The following is a 24,387-nucleotide window of genomic DNA, read 5'->3' as shown; positions in this document are numbered from 1 at the left end:
GATGCAATTAAAATTTAAACAGACTTCCTAGGTAAAATTCACCAAAGCAAAGTGACATACTTCTCCTTGTTACTGAAAGAGCACCTGGGAGAAATGCTGGACAGCCAAGGACACATTCCAGAGTCACAAGGCAGAGAAATCCCAAGTGATGGGAGAGAGCAGAGCCCAGCAGAGCCTCCTCTCCTGAGGGACCTGACAGGAATCTTTGCCATGTCCCATGAGGAATGGGAGCAGGCAGGAATGTGACATCACTTCTCCACCTGCCCCAGGTACCCGGGGGTCACAACTTCACCTCCACCTCTGACTGAAGCTCGATTTTGTTTAAATCATCACCTGTCACTAGAGGGAATTAACAACCAATGTGATTTCTAGTTTTAATTTGCAAACAGGAGCATCATAATCCATTAACCAGCTGAGTAATTACTCCTGCCTGTGAACAACAACAAAACTACCAGAAGTCAAAGGAAGAAAGATGAGCCTGAACGGCCACTAAGAGAGGAAGGAAATGAAAAGAAATGGAGTTTTTAGCCAAGTTCTCTGTAGTTTACACTGAGATTTCCAAGGCTGCTCCCAAGGCAGGGATGTCCTTCCCCTGCTGGCCCTGAACCTGAACCTTCAGCACAAGAACCTCACTAAAAGCACTCAAGGAAGAAATTCAGAAACTTTCTAAGTTCAGAACCTTCAGCTGCTCAGCACCAGCCACAAATGCAGCTCAGAAAACAACCCTGCAACTTCCTCCTGCAGCTGAATGGGATTTTGGGAAGGACTAATGAATTTTGCTCTGTTTAACCTTAATCTTCTTAATTAGGCTGTGTTAGATTTTTTAGATTCCTTTTCCAAATCAGCACATTCACTTTTGTCTTGATTGTTTTAAATGGTTTCCTAGTGCAAGTAATTCTGTTTCAGCAGACATAACACCAGAATTCACTCTCCTTTTTTCATTAGATATGACTAAGAATTAAATATGATGAATATTCTGATTTTTTTAACAGCAAACCTCTTCTTCTATTTCTACAAAATTTCTATTTCTACAAAAGAAACATGGCCTGGTTTAGCCACAGTCAAACACTCATTTTATTTCCTTTTCAGATGGCTGAAAATTAGTCCAGCTTGTACAAAATCATAAATTGCTGCTGCAGAGTAATATTTCCAAGACCCTTTAGTTTAAAAAAAAAAAAAAAAAAGAAACCTTGATTAAGCAAAATCAGGAAAAGAAATAAATCTATTCCTTGACTTGAGCAGTGAGGTTAATTGGTTAATTTTGTGTTTGTGTTGTCAGAACTGATCTCCATGTTCACACAAATGGTACCATGGAGCATGCAAATAATACAAAATATCATTAACATAAAAGGAATTACCTATAGATTAAGCACAATCAAATAAAATAATTCACTTCTTCAGCTGAAAAATTTGCTTTATTCCAGCTGAAAAATTGTTTGTAAGAACAAAGAAAGAAAATTTGAAGGAAACAGATTGAACTTAGATAGAGCTCTTGGAAAGTGTCCCTAAATCTGACAAGCTTCCACACTGAATAAAAAATCATGTTTATGACTTAAAATCATGAGACAATCCCCCACAACCCAATTTTAAATGCATTTAATACAACAAAACAACAACATTTTAAATGCATTTAATTTTTTTTCCTGTTCCTTTCATCTGACAATGACAAATTCAGCTGGAACAGAGGCGTTTGAAGGGAAAAAGGAATTTTAGGAGTAGAGAAATTAATTGCTAGACCTCATCAAAACCTGAAGTCTTTTAGAGGGATGGAGGAAATTCTGAGTTGATTTTTGGATTTTTGAGTGGCTAATGGTTGAGATTCTTTGTGGGCTCTCTAAAACCCCAGGAGATGCCCAGGTCCAGGTTATGGGACACACTGAGAAGTCAATCAGACCATCAGAAATTCCCAACATTTTCCTTTGTGTTTTACACTCCACAGAAAGGAGATGGGATAAAAGTGCTACATAAATTAATGCAAAATGCTCTTTTTATAGGAATAAACTCTAGCAAAAAACTACCTGCTTCTTACAAAAGCAAGATTTCCAAGCAGATTTTTTAAATATATGAAAAGCAGGATTTTAAAATGCAACCTCTGCCTTTTACAAGATGACCCATCTGTCTGGAAACATTTTCTTGAACTATGTGAATTTTTTTGAATTATCTTGAAACTGTTTCAGAGGTGTTCCTTTTAATAAGAAAAAAAAGAAAGGAAACCTGAATCTCCATTGGTTTCAGTCTGCCTAATGTTTTCTTACGTACTTAAGGAAAAACAATTGTGTTTTTAATTCTTTTCTCTGCTGTTATGGTTTTCTAGAAATTATAGAATGACTTATATGTATTTACAGGAAGAAACTTTATGTATTTATAGGGGGGAAAGACACAAACTTCTTAACTCTATATTTAGATAATCTGTCCTTATTGCAGTGCAGAGGGACCCAGTGTTGACCTTACAGATAAGGAAAAAATAAGAAAGATTAATAAAATACATAGAACACATCACATTAATACACCTAAGTAGCAAAATTGAGTTTAAAGCATCTAATATTTATTTTAAGTGTTCGTATAAGCTTGAAAAATCCATGTTGAGATATAAGATTGCTGAGAGCACGTGGCTCTCAATGCTACCCAAAAATATGCCTGAGATTATTGAAATGCACAGAGTGAAAAGCATCACAAAAGAGTTGTTAATATGCAGATGTGATTTGTGGCAGGGTTTTATTCCAAGACAGCGAATTGTGATGTTCTCATCTTAAATTACATTTAACAGAGGCCCTGTCTGTCAGAAAATCCAAATCCAGGGAGGTGAAGAAGTTTGAAACATGGAGCTCATTTCTACCACAGCTCTGGACGTGTCATGGCCAAAGTCTCACAGCACAGAAAACGGGCAGGGCTTGAATCTGAGATGCTGAAAATCTGCAGGACAAGAGCTGGGACTCCTTTGGCACAGAAAAAGCAGATGGAGCCCTAAAATGGATCAATTTATCCCAAAAGGAACACCCAGGTGAGCTGGAACTGCCCAGGAGAGGGAGAACCTGGCAGCACAGCCTCAAAGAATGCTCAGAAACACAAAAGGGGACCAAGGTGACTTTTGTGCCCATAAAATATCTGAAAGGGCTTTACCAGAACCTTGTGGGAGGAGAACAGAACTTTAAAAGATTAAAACTGGGCCAGAAATTGATCAGCAAAGCTGCTGAAAAAGTTTTCTACAGAGGGGAGATGAAAAGAAGGAAAAAATCCAAAGGAAAGGAGGGTTGAGGAAGGAAAGAACAGGAAAGTTCTGCCACCCATCCCATGCAGTGAGCCCAGCTGAAGTGGCTGGATTTCCATCTCAGCAGGGACTGGGGGGCTCCAAACCTGCCCAGAAGCCCCAGAAAATCCAAAACTGCCCTGAGAAACCTACCCTGCATGAAGAGAATTTAATTATATGGAACGGCTTAGAAGGGGGAAAAAAAGAAGAAGAAGAAGAAGAAAGGCATAGGGTATTAAAGGGAAAGTTAGAAAAAATTTGAATGTGCTTGTGGTGAAAGGGGAAGGGGAAGAAGGAGAGGAGGAGACACAAGGACAGGTTAAAGCACTTCAGGAACAGTGAGCAAGAGGCATCACGAGGTAATAAATCTGGCTGTTATTAATCATTTCAGCTTAGTGAAAGCTAGAAAGCAAGAAAGAGAAATAATAGGAAAAGTCCACAAAAAGCCAGACAGCATCACCTGACAGCTTGCCAGGCTCATGTCCTGTTGGATCTGGGATTTTTATACACCATTTCAATATTCATTTCTCGTGATATCAACCAAATCTGGGCAGACACAGGAGGAAGCACAAGGGCTCAGTGCAGCTAAAAGAATATCTGCTTAAAATTTCCAACAGTTACCAGGAGATTCTTAAAGCTGCTTTGAATAACATAATGATTATAATTACAAACTATACGGTCCTGAGCTGCAGCCTGGTAATTTTTATATCAGAAAAAGTACATTTTTAAAAATCTGGGAACATCTGTATTCCTAAATCCCAACCTACAGCACATACCTCTCAGCTACTCATTTCAACCTACACACTGCTATTTTTAAGCTGAGAATACCTTGTGGCATTTAAATTCCCTAGGAAAATCTCCTCACACCCCCAGAGGTAATTTTTTTAGTCAGTCAAACTGGTTTTGTCATCAGAAAGACAACAGTTCCCCTGATAAAAACTTTTTATTGAGTCGCTTTCTCTAAAGACATTTTTCCCCTCGCTGCAGCTCCAGCGCTGATGTTATTAAAGCAAATTGAGCAGCTCCAAGTTACAGCTTTGTCATCAGCAGAGCCGGGCTCTGCTTCCCAGCACCACCACTGATGATTCCTGCTTTACAAACGTACTGAGCTGTGCAAGAAAAGGAACAACAACCCAAAAATTATGCCATAAAAACCATCAATTCCCCTCCTTAACAAGGCTTTTAAAGCTGTAGCAGACACTGCAGCGTTTCTTTCTGCAGATTCCTCCTTGTGTGGTGTCTTTTGCTACACAATCAGTCCCAGGAGCGATTGCCACCACCATTCCTGCCCCAAATCCTCCAGTGCGTGGGGATGCATCAGCAGATGTTGAATCCCTTCCCAGGAGGGCAGAGCAGGAGGCACAGCTGGCTCAGGAAGAGGGGCAGAGGTTACTGGATTTTCAATGATTTCTGCCTTTCTCTCACTCCCTCCGAGGCTTTAGCCAGCCCTGACAAACATTTCCAAGTTTCCTGCAGGAATCAGAGCTCTCCAAACCCACACTCCATCCTGCCCCACCGAAGGGATTTATGAGTGTGACAAAATTACCCCACAAACTCTGAGGTTCAGGGGCTCTGTTCATTCACCAGAAGTAAATCTGGACACGTATTTGAAGCCAATATTAGAATTCCTTGCTTTGTGATCCATCAGTTTGTTATGTAAGGGCTCCAGGGGGGCAGGGAGGGGAAGCAAAGAGCTGCTGTCCCTGTGGGTTTGTTATGTAACTGTCAGCTCCACAGCCTGCTATTAAATATTTACACTTTTTTGGCATCTATATGCAAGGAAACAAATCTGGGGGCCCTGCAAGCAGATATAGATAGATAGAGATAGATAGATAGAGATACAGATATAGATATATAGATTATATAGATATAGATATAGATATAGATATAGATATAGATATAGATATAGATATAGATATAGATATAGATATAGATATAGATATAGATATAGATATAGATATAGATATAGATATAGATAGATAGAGATGATAAAGATATAGATAGATATAGATAGATTAGATATAGATACATTCACACATTCCTCAGCCTGATCACAAGCATTTATGAGCTCAGGAATGTTAATTGAAATATTCCCCCCACTTCAGGGGATGGGATGTGTCAAGCAAGATTCTTTTGGAAATGCATTTTGGAGAGATCAGACAAAGGGATGGCTTCTCACTCCATCAAAGGTCCAAGCAACTATTTCTACAATGTTTAAATTCAATTTTGTTTCCTCTTGTTGCCACAGAAAAAAAGAGAGAAAGGCAAAAAGGGAATTTTCATTGCAAGTCCTGCTCTTAGGGACTGCAAGAGAAAAACCTTAACTTTGGGTTGTTGTAGCTTCACTTGCACTGCTCTGAGCTAGAGATGTCTGGTAAATACAACCTCACATTCCAAAGGTAAAACATGGGCTCCAAATGCAGGAATCAGACCTTGACGAGTTGTTCTGTGTTTATTAACAAGGATTCAAGTGCAGTTATTCAACCACTTGATTTACAGAGTCACATCCTAGCCCAGTCCTACTTGCAGAATTAATATTTCTGGAGGATCTCCTCCCGGAAAATATGTGAGAAGATTTTTTTCTGCCCTCCCAAAGTTCTAAATCTCATTCCCTCTGTGCCCAGCCGAGAGCTGAGTGGTGCCTGGCACCCTGGCCATGTGTGATGAGCAATATCCCAAAGTTCTGTCACAGATCTGCACATCCCTCACCAAGGAAAGGCATCTGGGGGCCCAGCACAGACTTTAGAAAGCAGATGTAGGTCACCTTGCACTAGGAAATAATTCTTTAATCTGCAGGTCCCACACGACAAAAAGTTCACATTTTGCACTTTACAGGCTCTCAGTGGGCTCTTACTGACCCCAGCTTGGGGCTCAAACTTCTGTCATCCCAAAGCTGCCCTGGTGTGGGGAACCCCACAGAGCAGAGAGGGTGATGCAGTGGGGCAACACCAGATTGTAATAAATAAAAACCAATATAAAATAAATGGAAATTAAAAACTCCACATTGCAATAAAAATATCAATTGACTCAAAAACCCCCAAGCAGTGCTGGATGAGCAGGACCTCATTTGTTCTCTCATTCCAAAGGTGATGAGTTCAAAACAGGGGAAAGAGAAAGTCTCAAAGACAGCCAGACTGACTGGATATTCAGCCAGGAAAGCAGGAAATTAAGAATCAAGGATTTTATAATGGGAGGCTTCAGAAAAGATAATTTCTACTAATAAATTTTCATGCAATCTCAATCTAGAAGCAGGTATTTGTAAGCATTTTAGAACATGGTAAAAATCAAGATGGGCACATTCTAAAATGACCAGTGGAATATATCTTCATCAGAACACCTAGAAAGGAGCAAATTCATTCACTTAAATATCAGCAGCCCAGAAGGAATTTGCAGAACAAGTGTTTTGACACAATGTTTACCCCATAACAATAAACAACTATAAACAGCTTCACAGACATTACAAAATAAAATAAAATTAATTAATTAATTAAAATAAATAATCATTCTTCTTTAAAATTCTGTATCTAAGAATTATTTGAGGGATTAATTGTGAGCCAAAATTACAGGACAATATATTCCATAGTGCAAGGAAGGTTGTGCTGGGATCATTGTAACAGTGACTTTCTCTCAAAAAGAAAGAGCTCTTAGTATGTCCTGCAATTATTCCATAAAGAAATATTATTATTCAACTCTCTGTGTAGAAAGAGTGAAAAAAAATCAAATATAAAAAATACATTTGTCAGTAACAAGTGATTCTGATCTTGCATTTTCATTTTCTGCATTTTCATTTCCTTGTAGACATTCAATGATAAAATGTGGATATTCAAGATATAAAAATAGAGCTACAAAATTCTTCAAATTTAAGTCACTGTTCCAAGAAAGCAGAACAGGTACACGTGGTCTTAACCTTAAATAGTTTTGCTCAGTTTAGGCTCTTTCTCTGAGGGTTTTTAATGGAAAAAAGTTGGAAGACTTGAGCTCAGTTCCAGTGCAGAATAAAAATACATTGAGAAATTTGGTTTAGCAGCCAGCCTTGATACCCCCAGAAACTCTACCTGGAGGTAACCTGGTTAATTTAACTCTACCAGAAAAGTGTTTTAAGTTCAGACTTCATCAAAAACCAATTTACAGCAATGAAGAACACATAGCACAAATAAGGGATCCTCTTCAGATTAGGTTGTTTAAGAGTCATAATGATGAAAAAAATCAATGGAAAACACAAACTCAGTTTGCAAGATGCATGGACTAAATTGAATTAGCAACCTAGGGAACTGTGATCCCAGAGGTCTGGATGGAACATTAATAAATGTCACTGGTTAATTCAGAGTAAAAGGAGGGAAATAAATCCCTTTTTTTTTCTCATGATCACATGCTGCAAGACCACATTTAGAATAGGCTATTGTGCCAATGCAAACAAATCATTAGGAATAAAACCAATTAGAAATTAGAATTTCTGTTAGCTTGATATTAGCAGGGAAGTGGCTGTCCATATGTTGACATTTACTCACTTGGAAAACTTTAATTAAGTTTGATTTAGAATTCTAACCTTGCTATTAAAAAAAAAATGGCAGAGGGAACACTGCAGCTCCTGGGATAAAGTTGTCTTATTAAATATGTATGGATCAAGTAAAAAAAATACATATAATGTTGGGAAAATCTGCTAAGTTTGGAGCTGCAGCTAAGCAGCCATGTCAGAGATAAAGCTGCAGTTGGGTTCTAACAGGAATAATACTCCAATTTCTCATGGAGCAATCCCTGACAACTCCTGGTGCCTTAGCATTTCAGCTTTTCTATTTTTCATGTATCTGCAATCCTGCAGTTCTTTAGTGTAGAACTCTAAACTCCACACACAGTGTCAGCTGCTGCTTTCCCATTCTGCTCACACACAACAATTCCTCTCCAGCCTGGCAATCAAGGACCCCTCACTGCCCCAGGGCCCAGAGATGGAAACAAAAGTGAACTGGGGGGAGCAAACTCGGGGTAAATGACTTCATGACCTGGAGCTGGAATTGGGAGATTAACCCCAATGTGCAAATGGACCAAACTTATCAAAGTGTGCAAACCCCTGACCCAGGGTCCATTTTGGGTGCAGCCCTGGGGGGCTTTGTCTGCCCCAAATGTACCTGAAGGGCCTTCAATAAACAGAACAATAAATAGAACAATAAATAGAACTGCTTTTATTGCTTCATTCTGCCTGCCCTCTGTTTGTAGGGAGCCCAAAAAGCATCCCTTGGGAAATGCAGCTGGAAGCAGAGAAGGCTCTGAGCACTTCCTCAGCTCCCACTCAGATCACTGAGCCCCAGGAAACACAGAAACTCGGGCAAAGAAAGAAATGTTTCCCAAAAAGCAGCTCTCATTGGGGCACTCAGCTTTAAATAGAGCCCTGAAAAACATTTCACATTGACAGAGAACAACAAATAGCTCATAAATACACGATCAGATGAGAGCTGTCTGTCCTGTGCTTATCCACAGAGCCTCTTCCCTTTCTGTCTGAAGCACAGGGATGAAAAGAGCAAATCACTGAGGAAGGGTTTTGGGGTGGCATCTGCCTCAGTAATGGATGCTTGTGCTGTTCCATCCCTCTTTGACTGTGTTCTGATAGAAATAAAATGTGCTGGCTTCCAAAAATATTCTCCTCCTTTTGTTTTTTGATGCTTTCAAACAAGATATTCTAACAGAGAGGTTTTAACAGCAATCCTACCAAAAAAAAAATTTGCAAAAACAAAATTGAAAGAAGGTTGACTTTGCCTGGAAATCTTGACAGATGTTTCACTGGAGCTTCAAAAACCCCAGGAGGAGCAGGGGGTGGAGTGGTGATGCACGACCACACTCACACAAACATTTATCTGAAACCTTCCCAGGTGATTGCAGGTGCTTTGGTTGTGTTCTGTGCTAGCAGAAGCCTTTTCCAAAGTCTGACACACTTCACACACCCAGACCATTTAGAGAGAAATTGCCAATTTTTTCCACCCTGCAGAGAGAGGTTATTGAGAAAAGGTGATTGATTTAACAGGTCCTTAAAGAGTCATTCAGAGTTTTCAGAGGTTCAGAGCTGGAAAGGCACTGATAAAGGAAATTTGCAATTGAGGAGCTTAAACAAAAAAAAAAACCAACCCAAACTTCAATCCCAGAAAATTCAAGGAGTGCCCTTGGAGCCAGTCCTGGAGCACCTGGGCTCTGGTGATGCTGTCCCTGCCTCACTCGGGAGAAGGGGAAAACCTGGCCAAAGGAAACAGGGAAGATTTGTAGAGCTCAGCCACAAAATCCCCTCATAAAGTGCAGTGTTTATTGCTTTCATTCCAGCTCTCATCTCCATCCCTTCGTGCTGGAAAGCTTTAAGGGCTGAGGAATCAGCTCAGGAAAGGATTAAAATTCTCTCATAATGTCTTACAGCAGAATGCATCAAAAAGTTCTCCCAATATTAGCATGGCCCTATAAAAGCATTTTACAGTGCAGATCTCTGTGCTAGACAAACACGTCCTGGACTGTGGTTTACAGTTTAATTTCACCCCAAAGGATGGGATGAAATCTCCCCTGAATGTACATCCAAAAACACCTTCAGTGTGAACCCCACTGGGGACAGACAGGAGATGGGATTTCTGACGCAAATTCTCAACTAAAATGTTCACATGGATATATCCAAAGCTGCAGGAAATTAGGATAATCTCTATTTAGAATGTACACTCTATATTTTCTGCATATTAATTATCCCCACTAAACTGAAACAAGAGGAGCAGCATCTCCTGCAGAGAAAAAGCAGAACTTGTGCAAAACAGAAATTAATTGAAATTACTTATTTAAATGCTATTTTTCTAATAGGACAGATATATGTGCATATATATACATACATTAAAATATTCATATATGCAAAGTGCCTTCCTGTTCAAAAAGGTATTTCTGGCTTGTTTCTGTGCTTAAACTTTTTTTTTTCCAGGTAATAATTTTTTATTCTAATTCAAGCCCACCAACAATGAGGAACTGTAAGCACAGGCAGACTTTGGGATGTAACACAGTTTGTCTCAACTTCAACTGCAAAATAACCCAAGAACCTGATACAGAAATATTTCATTTTAAAAAATTCACATCATAAAGATTCTGCAAATTTGAATACTAATTGGTATCCTAAAGCTGCCAAATTAAAAATTATTTTTAAATCATGATGAGATAAGAAAAAAGTCAATATTCCTGTATTTTATTTTCTATTATTTTATTTCATAAACTATTAACTTTTGACAATAAAGATATTTTCTGAGCTTTTGGGTTCCCATTGATTTGAGGAAATTTTGAGTTGTTTTTTTTTTTTTTTTTTTCAAAAACCAGGAAAATATTTTTAAGGTAATATTTTGGCTCCCTTTGTCAGCTTCAGTGCAATATTTGCATTTTCTGTACTACTGCCATGCTGCTCACATTTCAAATTCCCACTGAAAGGAATTCCCATTTGTGGGTAAGTCTCCACAAACAGCTATTCCCTGGTATTTATCATCAGGCTGTCTTCAAGCAGACAAATTATGGTTGGAAATAAAACACCATAAATGGGTCTTTACATCCTCACCAAACACAAAATGCAGCTTTGTGTTTAAATTCTTACAAGAGATACCCTGGTTACACACCAGGAATTAAAGTTTGGTGCAGGGACACTCAGATTATCCAGGGAATTTGGAGGATTTCCATCAGTGGAATTTTTTAAAGATAAGTTTGATATCTGGATCTCAGAAACCTGAGTTTTTGAGCTTTCTGTGCTTTCTGGCACTGAGCCCCAGGAGAACACTGCTTTTCACCTGAGCCCTTGGAGAAGGCTCCAAATTTGAGTGATGGAGTTAAAATCACGGGTGTGGAGTTAAATAAAAGTGTGTGATTTCACATGGTGAAGGGTTTTAAATTTGAGGTTTTTATAGGATAGTAATAGGTATGGGACAAGATGGAGGATTTTGGGTGGTGTCTCTGTTCTGTGTTCCTCTCCATGGTTTCAGGCAGTAGTTTCTGGAACACCACCCCATTACAAATGCCTGCCAGGAAGGGTTGAAGTATTGGTGGTGCTTTTGAGTTTGGGATGGATAAATCCCCTCCAGCATCCCCTCAGGTTGGGTTTGCTCATCATGCCCTGCCTTAGGCTGGTGTTGCCAGGCTGGGATTAGCCAGGCCAGGCTGCAGTGCTGTCTGATTTATCACCCAGCATTCCTCCTGCCATCATTCCTAATTCAGGGAATGTTGGGGAGCTCTGGGCAAACCCAGCCTGGCTGCCCTGGGGTCAGGACCATGCCCAGGTGAGCCCTGGCACCCCTGATCAACCCCACAGGGGCCGGGACCTCCCCAGATCCCCAGATCCAGCCAGAAAACCCCACGTTTATCCCTCTCCAGCCCCACCTGGCTGACAGGCGCTGGGGCAGCTGCTGAGGCACTGCCTGGGCTCCAGGCTCTCTCCAGGAGCATCGTCCCAAGCAGGGAGGCAAAGCCCCAGGAGAGGCTCTGCAGGCTGGGTCTGAGCCCTGGCTGCTCCCATTCCCCACAGGATGCTCCCATCACCCCACATCACTCAGGGCTCTCACCCGTGGAGGAGCCCCCAACCTGAATTTGTGCTTTCTTTTGAAAATCAAACAAAAGCAAAAATGTTTCAGGAATTCAGTGGTGTCTCCAGGGAGTGGTGACCCATCTTCTCCCCGGTCTCTTCCCATCCTTGGACTGGTGACAGTGAGAGCTGAGACACAGCACACACACCCCGAGCTGTCCTGCTCTCTCCTGGATATTTACACCCTGCTTTGAAATTATATTTAGATCAGTAATTAAAAAATCAAATTCCCACAAGAACTGAATTTCTTTAGCCAAGCAGACCGGGGTGATGTCTCCAGAAGCCATATGCTGCTTCACCTCATCCACGCTTTGGGAGGAAGGAGGTTGAATGGGGGGTTCTGGCAGAACAAGCTGTTTTGAAAAGGGCAAATACTTCTGTTTCTCCTATTTCCCAGGCTGCCAACTGCTTCGTCCCCTTTGTGCTCACAGACTGTTTAGACTGGTTTAAAAAATCCTTCGGGAATCTCACAGTTTGATTTCTATGATGAATGAGAAGAGAATTTGAGCGTGTGCAACGACTCTTCTTAAAAGTTGTGCTTTGCTAACTCTGAACAACAATCTATGCTTTTGAGATTAATCTATTTTTTATTTAAAAATGTTATTTTCTAATAGCTCAGTCCATCTTGAGAATGCTCCTCCCTGGGCAGCACAATAAAACCCTCTGGTGCAGGGACAGCTGGGTCAGTGTGATTTGTTTAGCAGCAAAGATGATGAAGGATTCCTATTAGGACACATCAGCTTTTAAGGCCGTGTGGCCCTGATATCCCCTGATATCTATGATTTTCCATGGATTCCTTATTGCTCAGTGCCTGGAGAACATTATGTAACACTCTCTGTGCAGACTTAGAGAACGAGACAAACACATCAGGAGCTGGAAGATGAAACCACTTGTTTCCAGCACCTGCAGCAAAGTTCTGCAAATATTTTCAGTTCTTGTTGGGGATAGTTTGCTTTGTACTGGCACAGGCCATGAAAAGGGATGAAATTTAGGCTTCAAAACACTGCAAAGTGTTAAAATGAATGAATTTTGGCTCACTTTCTTTCGAAAAGGCTTCATATTTTCTCCAATACGTTTTGTTTAATGGAGAGGACTTGAAGAGATTACAGATTTTCAGTGTCCCAAAATTTTACTGGGAGACACTGGTTAAAGTGCACACACACACGAACTGTGGAGTCAGTTTTTCAACTCGATCTTGGCTTCATAACTGGGAGGGCTGGCAAAAGACTTGCAGTTGTTTATTTCTATGTCCTGCTATGATTTTAGGAGGGTTGCAAAATAACATTAACGTTGGCCTTACAAACTAGATTTTTGTGCTGCCTGTGTTTGTGCATTTTTAATGCAATCTACATTACCACATGTAAAATGCTCTTAAAAAAAAATTAAGATGTAAAGCTGCCACAAAAGACTAGAGAATTAACTTTGTTCAGCTGACTCATTTCTGACATTTCTGAGTTTTTCACTCATTAATCAAATTGATTATCTGCATACTAATGAAACTCAGAGTGGCAGATTTTTAGAGACAGGGACATACATGCAACATTTTCCTGTGGAAAATGTCCTGGGATCTTGAATGGGCCCTGCAAGAACCTCAGGATGGAAAAGTCTGGCAAAGGATTTACAAAATGGATGTGCTTCATTATGCATTCAACAGCCCTCCTGAATTAAAATGCTAGGGGAAATGTAGGCTGGGCTGAAAAGGTAAAAAATTGATAAATGCTGCATTAAAACATTGAGTTTCTATTCAATTGTGCCTCACTAGGAAGCAAACGAACCGAATTCCTCAGAGGATGGCACCAGACCTTCATGTGGCTATTTATCTCAGGTTACTATTAATTCACTTTAATTAAATTTGGTTCAAGTTCCTCTGCAATCAGTGCCTTCCCTTTTTTGAGCCATCCCCTGGGCCATTTCAGCCAGGGGGCACAGGAGAATTCCCTGTGGCAGTGAACTCTGGAGCCCGTGCTCGTTTCTACTCCCGAATCCACACAAACCGCGACAAAGCCAAACCCAACAACCCCGACCCGTGTGCTCTTGGCAGGAGCTGAACGCTCTCCCCAGAGGATGTCACAGCTCCCAGTGCCATTTCCCAGAGCAGATGAGGTGGCAGAGGCCCTGCAGAGCCAATCGTGCCATGGCTGGTGGAGCCAAGGGTCACCTCCTGCCCCGGTGACACCTGCGCCGCTCCCGAGCCAAGCCACGGAGCACGCACCATTCCATTTCCAGGCTCCCCCACCAGGCATCTGCTGTGCTTGTACAATCTAAGAACAAGATGATTTCATCACAGGGATGGAAGGTTTCTAAAATCCCCGGGGAAAAAAAAAAATATATCCACCAGACCCTGTTTCCTGAGACATGACGCTTCTTGGAAAGGGAATAGAAGAAGTTTTTTGATTGGGCAATAAGTGTGAGAAAGGAAAAATGTTGCTGGGAGAGTGAGAAGAAAATTGTTGAGAATTGGATACAGAAGGAGTGAGAAATTCCAAATATCACCCACCTGAAATTACTGAAATGAGTGCAGCTCTGCCACAATTATTGGCAAAGAAAGCGAAGGGAAGAAAATCACAGTTTAAAAACTAGGGGAAAAGAAGAGAAGAATTTTATCCAATCTATGGTCAAGCAGTCCTGACACATATGGCAACACAGAATGGACCTTTTCCTGCCTGTTTCACCTTCCCTGAAACCCTGGCATTCCCTTCAGCAGCCTAAAGCAGGAAAACCACAAACTGACCTAAGGAAAGGTGAGAGCTGGAACCACAACCTGACACAGCCACAACAACAACATCTTGAAGTGTTTTGAGGGAGCAATGGCTCCATCTCATGTTATTCCAATGGGTTTTAATTTTTTTTTAGGAAAACCCGCACTGAGTGCTGGAGGGTTGGGACAGACATCACATCTTTGGAACAGGACATTGCAGTTGAGCCCAGCACACACTCATTATTGCAGGTGTTCTGCTCCAGCAGAATTCCAAGGTAGGGAATTTGCATGGAGAAGAATTAGACTGTCCAAATTGATGGGAAATTTTTTTTTTTTAACATACATCAGTACAAACTGCACAGAAATTCAAGGTAGCTGGTGTTACATTCAGTATTGTCACTCCTAACTAAGAAAAAGAAGCTTGTTGCCAATCGCTCTGTATTTTTTCATAGGTTGATATTGTTTTTTATAGTATTTTTTCTAATATCAATAAAATTTTTACTTTTTTTCACTTTCTCCCAGAGACACCCATACTAACAGCTGGTCAAATCTTCCTCACTGTACCTCATTTCCAAAGAGATCTCAAAGACATGAAATGCCAAAGACACATCTCGAGCTGTACTCCATAGGACTCTGGGAGAAGGTGGGAACAGCACAGCACTTCCAACCCCACACAAGAGATCTGGACAAGGAGATGGGGAACTTGTTTGTTTGGCTTTGGGATTTTTCTCCTCCTCTGACTGATTTTTACAGAGTTTTTTAATCTAAAGAGCCCTTGGCTTCTGCAGGGAGGACCTTTCCTGCTGCCTGGTGGCTGTGGCTCTGCTGCAGGTCAGCTCTTGCCTTTCCCTGGTGTCCATCCCATCCGTGCAGGGATTTGCCATTCCCACAACTCCTGTGCCACGAGGGCTCAGCACAGGAACAGGGTAAGGCAGAATCCTCACAGGAGCTGTAGAGCAGCTGCAGCTTCTCTCCAGTTTCTGGATGTCCTTTCTGGCTTAAATCTCCAGCTTGAGTCCCCACTGAGCAATGTGGCACGTTATAAAAATGATAAGAAAACACCTGAGTGGTGAACCCCATGGAATAAAGTCTCTTTTAGGTCATGAGAGGCCAGCAGGAACCCCAGCTCCAGCTCTGGGCAGCAGCAGCATCATAAAACCACCAACATCTCAATGCAAGTGGCTTGGGAGGCCCAGATTTCAGGGGACCGTGTCCTGTTCCTGTATTTTTCCAACTTGCTGTATGAGTAAGGGGAAGAGTAACCCAGCCAAAGCCCTGCAGAGCAGCATTGAGCAATGCAACTGATCATTTAACTTTGTTTTCAATCCAGACTTCTGCCTTGGGAATTTTAACAGAAGATGCCTGAACCAAAAAGACTTTTCCTTTTTATTCCACCTTTAAGCTGCAAAAAGCTGTAAGCTGGAAAATAGATGTCCTGCCTGGGGCTTCCTGGTAAACACTGGGATGTTAAAACATCTTACCCCAGGCTGCCTTCTCCCCTCTTTGCAATCCAGAAGGAAAGAGAACTCAAGGAAGAGCAGATAAAATGTTAGTTACACTCCTGTAAACAGCAGATGATTGTCAGGGCTTGACATCAGCAGTTTTTGCAAGAGGATAATAAGATCCACATGTGATACTGGGGCTGAAGATAGAAACAAGGAGGAGGACTCGAGGGGGCTCAGAAATTGCTGCTGAAGGTGTCTGCAGAAAGCTCTGGGAATTTTTGACCAGTTCACATGGATAGAGATGGGGGAGGCACCAAAGCAGCAGAATCCTGCTGGGAGACTGGGGGAAAAGAGCTGCAAAATGCCATTAGGGCATTTCTGCCACAAGTGACTGCTCCAGCAGAGCTCCGAGAGAAAAGAGTGAGGAAACACCACAGCAAACCAGCCAAACTAACAAAAAAATCCCTAAAAAACCCACAAACAACAACAACACCCCACCAAAACCAACAAAACACCAGGCAGAGGAGAGGATTCTTGCATTTCTGCAGCCACAATAAAACAGATATTTGGGGATGGCCAAGAGCAGCCCTGCCATCTCCCATTCCCTTGCTGCATCTGTGAGTCCAGCACTCTTTCCTGAAGGATGTCCTGATTCCTCAAGCAGTGCAGTGCTCTGAGTCCAGTGCTTGCTCTCATGGAGGAGCTCCTTCTACTCATACACAGCCTTTAAAAACAGGGCAGGGCATTTCTTTACTAAGTGTACAGAAAAATCATTTCACCATACACTGATATACAAACATGTCCATTTTAGTCCTGGACAACCTCTTATCTACATTACAAAAAAAAAATATTAAAATGAAGCCAGGACCTCACACATTGATCAAATCCTCTGAGGTATCTTAGAGCCCCTACTCTGCATGGCAGAGAACACTGTAATCCACAAATCCCGGGCATAGAAGGGTTTTTTTCTGAGGAACAAAATATTTTATTGTCTATTTACAATGTATTTAGTGATATATTTATAAAATAAATCTTTATTTACAAATTTTATTATTTGCCCCGGCCACACCCCTGTGTGATCCTCACTGTAGTAGAGGCCACACCTGCACTGGGAATTTTCTCTCAAGATGCATTTGCTAAAATGCAGTAATGAGAGCAGCAATTGCCACGGGGCTGACAATAATTTATGCAGAAGATCTCAATGGCCTGTCAGGTGGTGGAAGGGAATGCAAAGCAGATCATCCAAACTCCTGAGAACAACACTCTTGAAACCTCCACTCGTGCCAAGGAATATGGAAAGGAAGAACTGGAGTGGCTTCTGGAGAAGCAATAAAAGTGCACTTTAATCCAGGGATTCCTCTAGATCAGATCCCCTGATTGCAGCAGAAATGGAAATCATGTTCTCCAGACTCACCCAGGTCTGAAATGAGGATGTGAGCACTCACATCCCTGAGGCTGCACCCTCACACAAGGCTCCTGAAGCAGTTCATGCACTCCAATATTTACTGGATGTGTGGATTTTATCCTGAATTTCTCCTTCAAAAGCCTCAGGAGAAATATATTTTGCGCTTCTAAATGCTAATTCTGTCACAGCATCAAAAGTTATGAGTGGGTTTCAAGAGTCAGGAGAAGAGTTACAGTGATTTTCAACTTGTATTAACCAGTAATGCCATTGCTAGATACAAGTTTAGGATGTGTGAAAGGCAGATATAAATATATTAAATAAAGGCAGATAAATGCTCAGTTAGAGACACGAGTGGTGTTTCCCTGACATTGAATTCTAAAATCTCTTGTTTCCATGTTATTATCCTTTAATCCTCCAAAGCAAGACTGTCACTTTTAGGGGGTGACAACTTTTCAAGTTACTCCAAGCAAGAAGTTGACAAGTTCAGAATATTGGCAGTGATGATTGAACAAATCAGTCTGGAAAGAACAGTGCTGTTAACTCCTTTTCAAAATGAAAATGTATTTCATTTGGAAAAACAAAAGAAAAAATTAGAATTTAAAAGAGAAGGCAAGATCAAGAATAGGGAAGAAAATGTGCCAGCTCTATTTTCTAGCCCCTGGCTGGACTTTCATAAGTAAATATATTGTTTTCAAGGGAAAAGAAACCACATAAAAGTTGCAAATAAGTGTATATTTCAATGAAATTTTCATTCTGGGGAGAGTCGGGAAAATAAAATACTGAAGACAAACCCATTAAAATCCATTTCAAGTGGGATTACTCCCCACTTCACCAAGGCAAAATCAAGCTCAATAAGTCAATTTTCCAGTGTTTAGGACTTTTTAAAAAAAGTCATCTACCAATAAATTAAAGCTACCTTTGGCAGCAATTTATGATATACTAATTTTAAAATTGAAATAAATTGTTTATACAACTGAATGTATTTTTTAAAAAAGTGGAAGACCTTTACAATGTGTTCCAAAAACTGGATTACAAGATATTCACTTATTTGATTTTCTTCTTGTGCAAACCAGGGCAAAACCTTTCAGGAAAGCAATTCTTAAAGCAGGGAAAACAGTGACTATTGAATAAAATGCTGTCTGTGGGAAAACACAAACACATTTTCCCAGGCTGTGCTGCTGAGCTTTCCAGACTGCCTCAGAATCTCAGCTGGCTCCTGTCTTCCCATGGGAAAAGAAACATTTTAAATGCAGGATCGAAATAATAAGAATAACAATTTGAAAAAGAAAGAAACAAACCACCCCTGCCTGATGACACATCTCCCCTCTTCCTAAACGCTGGAGAAATCACGCTTTCAAAATTCCTTCCCTCCAAAATAAAATAAAATAAAATAAAATAAAGTAATATGCACATTTAATCTAAGATAAATCCTAATTTTGTAAAGAATCTCTCATGGTTTATAATGTCCCCGAGGTATCCCACCAGTTACGTGAGGTAATTCCAATAAACAACATTTTCTTCAGCTAAAAAAAAAAAAATAAATTACTCCTTTATCTTTTCGTGCCTACATCGAGCACCTGCTGAATCAATAGCCACAAATTCAAAATTCAGTGAGAAAGCAACGAAATATTCCCAATAATTTATCAAGGAATGGCAGAATCCCCAGCAGGACCCAAGGGCTACGTGCTGATTGTGCTGCTGAATGGGGAGGGAAGGGAAGGAGGAAGGGGCTGCAAGGAAAGCAGCCAAAGGAAACTGCAGCAAATGTAAAAAGCATTTCAGGGCTATATTTAGAGGAAGACATTCTTCCTACATTTGCCAAGCTGCTCACGTCATTTCACACAGCATGTTTGATCCAGCTTTAGAAGTCTAGGAGGGAGCAGGAGAGGGGGGGGAGGAAAAAAATCTGGATCAGCTGCCAGAAATGGAAATCTTGCATTTATGGAGAGGAACAAATATTTTAAGCATGTGAATTTCAAGAGTGCTTTCCAAAGTGATGGGGGGGGGGGGAAGGGGAAGAAGGAGGAGGGCAGGCAGGGTGGTAAAACTTCCTGCAGCCAGAATTCTGCAGAATATGGAGAATATTTATCAGTAACAGCACTTTGCTCCAATACTCCCTTTGGAGCCAGGCTCACAAGCCTGAGCTGCACCACTAAAAATACTGAAATGTGTGAATCTCACTGAGTTCAAGCCTCCCTCTGGTGTAAACTGGAGCCTCGTCCGTGCTCCTGCAATGGCATCCAGCAGTTACATAAGCAATTACATCTTTCTCATCCATAATACGTGATAAACAACCACAAGGGATGAATCAAACACACTCCAAATGCAGGCTCAGAGGTGAAAACTCTATCAAATACACTCCAGTTTCACAAGAACGTTATGATTTTCCTTTAACTCACGTCATGAAGTTCAGGATTTGCATAAAGAAACGTCAAGATGAAAAGAAAAATATGTCAGGAGCAGATGTAATGGGATCAGGAACAAACCACGTGGAAATTTCCTGTTAGTGACCTTCTGGAGGGTGGTGATGGAATTGATTTGAGATTTAGGACACGCTTTGCTTAAACTGAGATGACTTCTGTGAAAAGTTTTTACCTTCATTCCCTTCTCCAGGTGGCTGATAAAACGAAAGCCCCAAAGATATGATGGCTGCAATTTCCAAGATTATAAGAGTCACATCCTGCAATGCTTCCCAAACTAGCTGTATGAATGTTTTTGGCTTCTTTGGAGGTATAAAATTTTTTCCAAAAATAAGCTTTCTTTTTTCTAGGTCTGCAGCAGTGCCAGCTAATCCTGTAAAGAAAACAAAATAAAATAAAATCAGGTGAAATCGCCATGAAATAGAAAATGCATTCCTATACATTACTTCTCCAAGAAAAATTCCAAGCTGTAGCACCTATGGCATATTAACAAACATAAATATGGCACTTAAATTGTGGTTTTGCAAGAGGATTTGTCCTAATATTCCGGACAGAATTCTCATGAGCTCCATTCAGCACTAATTCTTGCCAGTTTTAATCATTAAAAAGTCTTTGAATTCAGAGGTTTATATTAATAAGACCTATGTATATACATATACACAAGCAATGACTTCTGAAAATAGATCCTAAAGCACAAAGAAATTATTTTTGGGATGAAGCTGGAACAGGTGATGGAAGCTTTTGGTAATACCTGTAGCAGATCACACAAATCTTTGTTCTGAATGCAAAGGATAAATCAATAAAGCCTCTCTTGTGCTACTTCAAAGCAACCTCAGGCTGCAAATGGACTTCAGCACATCCCTGGAACGAGCTGCATCACGTTTTTGTCACGGGAAAAAGGCAAAGTGACAAGTTAAATATGCACAGGAAGGCAAAAGGAAACAATATGGCTCCATGTATTTTACATGATGCTTCAATTGAAGAGCATTTCAATTTAAGGACACAGGATAACAATGGGTGGTTGTGCTGAACAATCCACTGGGGTGGTTTTTTCCCCTCCTTTTTAATTATATTAAAGGATGCACGACTGGTGCCTTTCCAGAAAAACAAAACAAAAACCAAAACAAAAACCCAAAACAAACAAACAAAAAATTACTTGCAAGCATCATCAGGGTAAAATAACTGAGCCCAAATATCCCTCTGAGCAGCATAAAAAACTGCAAGAAGTGTTCCACATTTCTGCCAAACAATGCCTGATATCACAGGATTGGTAAGATTGGAAAAGCCCTTTAGGATTATCAAGTCCAGCACTCCCAATCCCACCAGCAGCCCCTGTCCCCAAATGCCACATCCACACCTTTTAAATCCCTCCCGGGGTGGTGGCTCCAGCACTTCCCTGCACAGCCTGTTCCAGTGCTGGCCAGCCCTTCCCATGCAGAAATGTTTCCTAATATCCAATTTACAGCTCCCTTGGTGCACCTGAGGCTGTTTCCTCCTGTCTTGTTTAGAGAAGAGACCAACCCAGCTGGAACATCTACAGAACTTCAGGTTTTGAATGTGATCAGCAACATAAAGTTATTTATGAGAGGAGGAGACTCAGGGGTGACTTTATCACTCTCTACAGCTCCTGAGAGGTGTCTGTGCTCAGGTGGGGCTTGGCCTCTGAACAGGCAGCACTGACAGAACCAGAGGACACAGTCTTACCTGTGCCAAGGGAAATACAGGTTGGATATTAGGAAAAAGGGTGACAAAGTGCTGGAATGGTCTGCTGGGGAGGTGGTGGAGTCACCATCCCTGGATGTGTTTAAAAACAGACTGGATGTGGCACTGGGTGCCAGGGTGTGGAGTTCAGGTGTTGGGCTGGCTTGGACTCAAGGATCTTGGAGGTCTCTTCCAACCTGGTGATTCTGTTATTTATAATTATTTATGATGATCCATCCTTGCATGACCCCGGGAGAGCCCCAGAGCTGACTTTGGAGGAACAGAAAGGTGTGAGGAGGAACCACCAGCCCCACACTGAGGATTCCTGGGCTCGGGTGGCTCAGGGCAAATCCCTGCCTCCCCCAAAGCATGTGGGACACCTCGGCAGTGGGGAACATGGCCTGCAAGAGAGAGGGGATGCTGAGAGTCCCCAGCCTGTGCCTGGCTCCCCCAGCCCCTCCCTGGGGAGGAAAGCGATGCCGGATCAGTGATCCCCACTGCAGGCACATCCTGACTCACCTTTCCCTCCAGGTGTCTCCTTACAGCTGCTGGGCAGCTCCTGGCTCTTGGTTAACTCATCAAAGTTTCATTTCCCCTTCAGCTGCTGAGAAACACGAGCCCCTCCTGCAGACCAGGGCTGCTGGTGTTATTATTAATTACCTCGGTTAATTTGCAGGGCCTCGTGCTCAGTGACACTGGGACAGACGGGTTCCAGCATCACCCTCCAGCATCCCAGCTCCTCTGAGAGCTCCCAGGCAGCTTCCAAGACAGGGAAAATCTTTTCCCCTGTGCCACAGGAATTGCTGCCTTTTTTTCCCCCCCCAGAGGTTTGGGGAACACAGGTGAGGCATCAACCTCCAGCACCAACCAAACCAGGGCACTCTGAGCTGCACCAGAGGGCTGCCAAAAGGGTTTGCACTAAAAATCAGAGAATCATGGGATCGTTAAGGTTGGAAAAGACCTCTAAGATCATTGAATCCAACTTTTAATCCAATACTGCCAAGTCCCCCATGGCCCCAGGCACATCTGCATGTTTTTGAATTATTCCAGGGATGGTGACTCCATCATTCCCCTGGGAGCCTCTTCCAGTGCTTGACAACCCTTCCATGGAGAACTTTTTCCTAATATTCAGTCTAAACCTCTCCTGGAACACCCCAGGCCATTTCCTGATCCCCCTGGCTGTCCCCTCCTGTCAGGGAGTTGTGCAGAGCCAGAAATTCCCCCTGATCCCCTTTTCTCCAGCCTGAGCCCCTTTCCCAGCCCCTCCTGATGGGACTTTTACAAAAGGCATCCACAATTTACATCATGCCCCCAAAACCACTCAACCTCACACATGAAGAGGAAATTCCATGGGCACCGTTGACAGGGAATTGGGGCAGAAATTTTTATGCAATGCAGCTTCAGGCAGCAGCACAAAAATCTGGAAGGAAAAACTCAAAGGATGGAAGGAACAGCCATGTGAACCATGCCTGTTTTCCAAGGCAGAACATTTGTGCTCAGTGGTGGGGCAGCTCCAGCAGCTCAGCACGGGACTGGAGCTCTCCAGCCCAGCAGGGATGGGACAGCACAGGGAAAACTGCAGGGATTTTCAATAATCCCAATCTCATTTACAGGGACGTGCTGCATTCCTGAGTTTGGAATGATGCCCTGTACCCCCCTGCCAGCAGGGAACACAAAGCACAGCTCCTGTCCCAGCTCCTGTCCCATGTTTTTGGTGTGTAAAATACACCTGAGGAGCCTCCAAAGCCAAGGAGAGGCTGGAAATTCAAGAGCTGCTTTTTGTCTAAGATAAAATTTGTCCATTTAGACACCATAAGGCTGAGGAACAGAGTGTCTAAAGTCTTGGTCATCCTTATTTTCCTGACTATAGTCCATGTAATGCTGGAATTCAGACATCAGTCATTCAGACTCTTCCATTTTTGTTAATATCATTTTCTTTAAGAACCACAAAGGTAAATTATGCAGATGATTTTATTCTTTTCTCTAAGTCTTGGTGAAATTACTTACCCACTCAGTCTCATCTAAAAACCAGAGTATATTCATCTTTAATAATGAGATTTATTTCCTTGTAAATCATTTAGAAATCCTGGAAAATGACATCCAGTGTCCAGTTCAAACCAAAAGTTTTCCCTTCTCCTGTGACCCAGCCATCACTCAGAATCCTGTCTAGCAAAATTTTGGGGCTTTTTTTAACTCCCACTGAAAGGCAGAAATGAACAAACTCTTCAAACAAGGGAGAGAAAGAGAAAGGAAAGGAGACAACAGAGAAACGTGATGATATTGGATTTTAAGAGTTCTGCAGAGATAAGGTCAGAAAGGGCAAAGTGCATGGAAATGACAAAGATGTGGGGAAATGGGGCTGAGCCTCTGAGGCAAGGCAAGAAGTTCCCCATAAACTCTCAGAATGCACAAGCAGGTACAAGAGGAGCCCTCCTTATCTTCCCCAAGTCAGCTGCTCTCCTCAGAAAAGTCATTTGCATTATTCCTGGGGGTTCTGCGAGCGAGGCTGGGCTGCCCAGATGGCACAGCCAGCAGAGAGCACAGCCAGGCCAGCACAGGACATCTGAGCCTGCACTGCCTCTGCTGCTGCTCCACTCTGCATTGTTGGCTTTTTATCGTGGTAAACACACCGGCTTCATCTCCTGAATTTTACTGTTTTATTTCTCCCCCGAGTCCTGTGACAACAGTGAAAGAGCACTGCAGATGAGGGCAATTTAAAACATCATTTCTGTGCGAGGATATAAAACATCCAAGGATGTGGAGAAGAACCAACAGGGACTAAAAAACATGAATGGAAATAGCAGCTCAGTAGGACTTCAGATTTCTCACATTCCCAGCACATCTTCTTCTTCTTCTTCATCCCCCCATCTTCTGCTCTGTGTGGCAATAGAAGTCACAGACTGGC

General features: G+C 41.9%; 1 protein-coding gene across 24 annotated transcripts in view; it reads right to left on the bottom strand.

The window, feature by feature from the left end:
• The window catches only part of ATP2B2 (ATPase plasma membrane Ca2+ transporting 2), a 388,888-nt gene that overhangs the window by 90,738 nt on the left and 273,763 nt on the right, over positions 1 to 24,387 (bottom strand). For all 24 annotated transcript variants that reach the window (XM_088171680.1, XM_088171667.1, XM_088171659.1 and 21 more), the window contains one exon: positions 19,957 to 20,154. In XM_088171680.1, the coding sequence (XP_088027806.1) occupies positions 19,957 to 20,154 (198 nt within the window). The remainder of the gene's footprint in view (positions 1 to 19,956; positions 20,155 to 24,387) is intronic.

The sequence above is a fragment of the Sturnus vulgaris genome, chromosome 11, assembly GCF_052056855.1.
Source record: "Sturnus vulgaris isolate bStuVul1 chromosome 11, bStuVul1.hap1, whole genome shotgun sequence".
NCBI classification, from domain to species: Eukaryota; Metazoa; Chordata; class Aves; order Passeriformes; family Sturnidae; genus Sturnus; species Sturnus vulgaris.
The sequence above is the reverse complement of the archived record's forward strand: the minus strand, read 5'-3'. Positions and strand labels throughout refer to the sequence as shown.